The 6,504-nt window shown below is 51.2% G+C and overlaps 1 protein-coding gene across 1 annotated transcript in view; it reads right to left on the bottom strand.

Annotated features, from left to right (window-relative positions):
- Positions 1-221: 221 nt before the first annotated feature.
- Positions 222-6,504, bottom strand: part of SHISA6 (shisa family member 6) — a gene marked incomplete at both ends in the record, with an annotated part of 177,863 nt that continues 171,580 nt past the window's right edge. Inside the window, one exon of the mRNA XM_082293974.1 lies at positions 222-772. Coding sequence (XP_082150100.1) covers positions 222-772 — 551 coding nt within the window. The remainder of the gene's footprint in view (positions 773-6,504) is intronic.

The raw sequence follows: 6,504 nt of genomic DNA, 5'->3' as shown, positions 1-6,504 counted from the left end.
AAATTTCCTCTGTTATCCCTCACTAGTGTCTGACTGCTGCTTCAGCTCTTCCTGTGTCACTGATGAAGGGGTGGCTTTTAAAACAACGTGGATGGGACTGTCAGAGAAGTCTTTGCAGACACTGAGTTAGTAGAGGTTATCTTGGCCTATAAGGCCACTGCAGAACGGGGTGCTGTGGCCACCCCGGTCCTTAAGGAGTATCTACAATGCACTGGGTCATGTCAAACAGTCACCTCTGTTTTGCTGGCGGTGCGGTAGTGGTGGTGGTGGCCGGGGATGTAATGCAGCTGTTCCACCGTGTTGTGCCGGCGCGAGGCGAACGCTTGGCGCTTGGCCGAGGTCGGGTTCATACTCAAGGTATTGTACAAGTTATTTGAGGCACTGGGATGGGAGTGCATTTTTGACATCCTGTAGCGATCCAAGACTGGTGTTGACACAAAGACATCTGTGTGTGACAATGCCCTGGACATGGACTGCTCGGGGTACCCCGACCGCTCCGGCGACAGCAGCGGGTCCTGGGAGTGCAGGCGCTCTGCCGACAGGAGCTGCTCGTCTGAGAGGATCCGTTCATAGGACATGCTGAACTCCTCGGGCATGATCCTCTCAGGGGACAGCACTCTGTCCTGGGACATGGCGCGAATGGGACGGCGGGGCCTGTCCCGGTGGTTGCTCTGCTGAGACATTTTGATGACGTTGATGGGCAGCGTTCCCCGGGCTGCCAGGTCGGGCAGGTGTCTCCTCCTCATGTAGTACTCGTCAGCCTCTTTGTCAGCTGTGGGAAGGGAAAGGGAGAGGTTAGAAACGTCAGAGTGCTGTCCCAGGGGTGAAAAAGGGCTGTGCACAGCACACAGCCCTGGAGCTGCCTCCTGGTGACACCCGAGAGACCATCTGCCACAGGCACGGACACCCTGCCAGAGAGACAGCCTGCTGTGGGTGGTGCCACCAAGGGCTTGTGGCAGACAGAGGAGTGTGCAATGCCCGGGGACAGTGTAATCCCCTGGGCAATGCATCCCATCCTCCTGCACCGTGGGACAACAGGCTCCATGTGCTGGGGAGGCCAGACCGCGGTGATTTACATGAAAGATGAGTTATGGAGAAATTCCCAAATGTCACCTTCACGGGAAAGAACAGGGCAGGTGACACGAGCAGACGAGGTCCCCGTTTGAGGACATGCACATCTCACCTCTGCCCTCAGACATGGGTATTCCCCGGAGCCGTGAGTGACCTCATCACATTTTAATTACCACATTTAAATATTCGGAAATGTGATCACAAAACAGGTTTGGTGGTCGTGGGATGGTCTCTGAGACACTGAATCACCTGCCCAAGGTTTCATTTCCCACTTTTTCAGTCAGCCTTGGTTGATATAATAGAATTTATCCCATGGAACATTTCTTGCTCAGTTTGCTGCTCCTGCATCTTAAATGACTCTCTGTTGCTCTGAAATGCAGCACACACCCCACACACACTCACCCTCCTTTTATTTTTTTGGCTTTGAGAGAAACGCTGCAGTCTCAGAGAGGATGTTGGCTACTGAAGCTGTATCGTGATAGATCGCTGGGATCCTGCAGCAGCTGCAATGACCTGATTCAACCAGCTTGTGACTTGAAGAAGCAACTCCACAATTGTTCCAGATTTTTTAAAAAAGCAACAACGGAAACACAAAACCTTTCTGGTTAACCCATTGGATGTTCACATGCTGGGAACTGGGGTACTGGGATCACTTACCTAGAAGGAGGCTGCCCAGAACAGCCATCCTTCCCCAAAATTCCACTGTCACAGGTGGGAGAGCACAACTCTGGTCTCCGTGGGTCAGGGGATGGAGTCACATTTAATGCTCCACACTGATCATCCTTGTGAGCCTTCTCCCTCATTGCTCTGTCTGAGATGTTTTCCTGATGTGTCCAAAAGCATCCCCCTTCCTTTCTGGCTCATCTTAGAGCACCTCAGAGTGAGACCCATCCCAGACACCCGGCAGGAGCCCTCCTCTCCTTGGAGAAGACACCACTGGTGTGCAGGAAGGGATTCCTCATGCAAAGGTAAAGGAAATTTCTCCACCTTACAGAAGAAACGAGGCTTGTTGCAAAGTAACCTCGTAGGAAGAGCTTGGCACGGAGCCCCCAGAGCTGGGAACACACTCAGGACCCAGCAGGGACTTGCCCTACCAGGCTTGAGCCAAGTGCTGACGGGCAAAGACATCTTCTCCTACACATCCTTAGCCAAATCCTGGGACCTGACAGAAAATTCCTTGGGAAAGTCATTTGTTTATAAGACAAATATGATAAAGATGTATGGTAATGATAATAAAGAGGAGCCTTGTTATTTTCTCAGCTCCAGTATTTCAGTCCGTGGCAGGAGAAGGAAGATGGGAAAGGATGAGATGACAGAAGACGAAAATTTCCCAGGCATGGAGGTTCTGAGGAGGTTAGAGTGACAAAAAGAGCAAAGCTCTGCTGCAGGACAGTCTGGGGGATCATGAGGCAGGTGAGGTAGGTGCTGCCTCTTCCCACAGGCCTTCAGCAGGCCTGGTAGTTAAATATGGGTGGAAATTCCCTCTTTCTTCTGACAGAGCCATCAACCTGTAGGTTTTATGTGCCACATTGGCTGAGAGTTGAAGACAACTGGCTACTTGTCCCATGAGCCAGAGCTCATGTGGTGGGTGCTCACAACATCCCAGAGCTTTGCTCACAAGACACCGGTTCAGCAAACCCTGCAGAGCCGTCACCACGCTGTGCTGGGCCATGTCCCTCACTTATCTCCTCGCCCCCTCTCCCACACCTTCCCTTCACTGCTCCCTGGCCCCTGTGCACACCCTGGAAGATCCATGAGGAGGTGGGGTTGGTTTCCTGTCTCACATCCAGAAGCAGGAGCTGAGAACATCTGTGCTGTGGCCTGTTGGCACCACTGCTGCTGCCAGCCCCTTCCTCACAGCCCACATACCCCCAAGGTGTGAGGGCACCCACGGCTCCCCTGTGCTCGCTTCCTGCTCGTGGGATTTGCTCTCCAGAGCACACACTGCAGCAATGAGTCTTGATTTTTCGCAATCCAACGCTTCTTGGAAGGATGTCTCACTGCAAATGTCAGGCAGCAGCTCTCCTGGGCTCGAGCTCTCGTGTCTTTAAAATCACCTTCTAGGAAGCCTGAGGGCGGGGGAAATTCCATATGGCCCCAGGAAATGGAGGCATTTTCATTCTATATTGTGGCCATAGATGGAAATGCCACACTGGGTGTGCACAGGCTCAGTAAGCACGCTGGAGGCTGCCTGCAGAATGGGAATGAAGCAATTAGCACTCTGGCACTTGGCCTCTGCTCTGGATGAGAGGAGTTCCGCTGGATTTGCCCAAGTGACTCTAAATAGATGTAATTAAAGCACAGAACATCCCAAATGGAGATGTGCTTGGATGCCCACACCTGGCTCTGGTAATTGCCAGCAGGAGCTAAACCAGCTTATGTGAGGTTTACAGCTCTGAGGCTGCTAGAGAGGTGGCACAATCAGCTGAGTGAAAGTGGTTTGAAGTTGTTCCTTGCTAATTTCGAACAAACATGCAGCATGCTCTACGCTTTAAAACGTTTTGTCCATTAGGAGCATTAAAAATACCTTTTCCTTCCCTCTCCCACCCCGTGACCCTTGTACAGCCTCTTGCTGGACATGGCCAAACCTTTCAGGGAGCTGATTTAATTCCAAAGGTGCTTCTAAGCTCACTCAAGCCATGCCCCCCGTGATGCTGAGGAGGAGGAACATTTCCAGGTATGGAAAAACTTCTCATCTCCATCTCAAAGGAGCCAGAAGAGCCGGAACAGCCGTGTGTCACACCCAACAAGCTGCTCGAGGCAGCACCAGACAGACATTTCCCAGGCTGTTGGCGCTGAGGGGGTGTCAGCCGGAGCCAGGGATGGGGAATGAAGCCTGGCAGGAATATGCTGCATCACACACGTGCCTGGTGCCAAGGGAGAGCTCAGCACAGTGCTGGAACCGCAGAATTCCTGCACCCAGGGGCAGCAGTGAACCAAATCCAGCTCCAGGCTGGGAAGAGTGGAGCTCCAGGAGCTTCGCCCACCGGGTGGGAAGTGTGGAGGTCTGGTTGCACGGTTGACCAAAACCAAAGTTTCTGCAGGAACTGAAACCTTGGAATCATAGAATGGTTTGGGTTGGAGGAGATCTCAAAAAATCTTAAATTTCCAACCCCCTGCCATGGCCAGGGACACCTTCCAGGCTGATTCATGTCACCCTCATCACACCAGCACAGTCCCTGGGACAGCTGGGATCTGGTAACCCTGCCCCTTATCTTGTCATTGATGCTCACATGAGAGCAGACATTCACAATTTCAACCAAAATAAAACTCCAATCCAGTATGTTTCTCCATCAGGGTTGTGCTTAAAAATTCAAAAATGTGTCTTAAGAGGATTCCAAAAAAACAGAAATTGGGAGCAGACAGAAAGGGATCACTGGTGCAACTGCTTGGCAGGAATTTTCCTATTTTTAAATCAATCCCATATTTCTGGGTCTTTCCTTGTGTTTTTCAAACATTTGGAACTGGAATTACTGGAAATCATGCTTTCTGCACACTTTTTGGGCTTTTTTTCATTGGTTTTGTCTGGGATTTTTCTGCCCTTTCTTTGGCAGTTTCTAGAACATTGACCTGGGCTGGTCTCACCAAACCTCAGGGATGTCTGAGTGCTTCAACTGCCTTGGCTTCAGACTCAGCTGATTTGCCCTTAGACAGCTCTTTTTTTGTGGTTTTGGGTTGGTTTTTTTTTTCCCATTTGGAGGGAGATCCCCAAATGAGTGCTCTTAATCACACATTCCACCTCAACCTAAGGTGCCACTGCAGAAAGGCAGAGCAGAGCTCCTCTGGCACTGGAGGTACAGAAAGGAGGCACATCTGTGGTGCTCTGGGAGGAGAAGTTGGAAAAGCCACGGGTGCTTTTTGTTCCCGTTGTTTGTTAGCATGGTGAGGAGAGGTGCACATGTGTGTGCACGTGAGGCCCTCGCAGTAATTCCTCTGCTTTTCCTAAAGGTGATTTTCCCGGCTTTCTTCCTCTGCAGCTCCAGCACGTTTCCTCTCTGGGCTTGTCTCTCCTTGTTTTAATTGGCTTTAACATTTCTGAGCTGCCCAGGCATTTGTGATGATTCTCCAGCCAGCACCAAGTGGTTTAATATGCCTGAAAACACGAGCTTCCTTCCTGGCTGACCTTTCTCACTTAGCTGGGAAGAGCAATTCCCTGGAGCACCATGCAGGACGGAATTAATGCGGCTGCTCTTGCTCAGCCACGCTCCCACGGCCTCCCATCACTGCTTTTCCCACCTGCCAGGGCTGCCAGGGGGTGCCCAGCCCCTCAGAGACCCTCCCACGAGACCCCAGGTGGGTTCCTGATGTCTGTGCCCTGAAGGAAAAGCCAGGGAGATAAAGAGCCCTGGTCTTTCACAGTCTGTCTCTGCTAACTGGAAGAAAGTAAGTAACTTTTCCCTGCCTGGCAAGCCCAAAGAATCCCAAACAAGCACCTGAAACATAGATTTTAAAAATATCTAATGCTTTTTATCTTACCTGAATAGAAATGTTTGTTAATGACCTCTTCATAATTTTTTATTTTATTTTTTTGTAACCATGACAGGGAGTCCATTGGAAAGGAGTAATTTTAAATAAGAAAAGTGAATGCACTGTGAGTAATTTTCAAACTCCTGCATTTAGATATTGCACCTTTTTTGTGTTGCCTTCAGCTCCTTCATATGGAATAAGAAAATTATCCTGCTGGCATTTTGCAAAGGGAGGTTTGGGCACTGGGTGCCTCTTTTCCTTTGGCTCTGGAGTAGAGCAGCTGCAAGAAAGTGATTCAGTGATTCTGGAGGTGCTGAGCGTATTCAGTCCCAGCAGGAGCAGGGAGGGCTTGGCACTTTCAGAGCCGAGATTATTTGGCCACTCAAAACCACAGAGTCGAGCAGCTGGTTTGGCATTTGCCAGGTGCTGTGCAGGAGGCTGGGGTGGTGCCCTGCAGAGACCACTGAAGCCCTGGGTGGGTAAATAGGTGGGAGATGCCCTGCAGTGAGCAGGGATGCCCTGCTGGGGTTGGTGGGGTGGCTGTTTAAGGGTTTGACTGAACCCCTCTCCAGCCAAGAGCCAAAGACAAGCTCAGTGTCCTTGAGTTCCTGGTGACTGCCAGGTGTCCACTGACTGGGACAAGGACTGCCCAGAGGGGCAGGGAGGCTCCAGGAGCACTGACTACACTCAGGACATTTAATCTTGGCACCTTAACACAAATCTGGTTTTGCCATTTTAGACAAATATCTAGGAAATCATAGGATCACACTGTAGAATCCCAGACTGGTTTGGGCTGGGAGCAACCTTAAAACTCATCCAATGCCACCCCTGCCATGGGCAGGGACACCTCCCACTGTCCCAGGCTGCTCCCAGCCCCAATGTCCAGCCTGGCCTTGGGCACTGCCAGGGATCCAGGGGCAGCCCCAGCTGCTCTGGGCACCCTGTGCCAGGGCCTCCAGAAATTCT

The sequence above is a fragment of the Coloeus monedula genome, assembly GCF_965178545.1.
Source record: "Coloeus monedula genome assembly, chromosome: 19".
Classification (NCBI taxonomy): Eukaryota; Metazoa; Chordata; class Aves; order Passeriformes; family Corvidae; genus Coloeus; species Coloeus monedula.
This window is presented reverse-complemented; position numbering and strand designations above follow the sequence as displayed.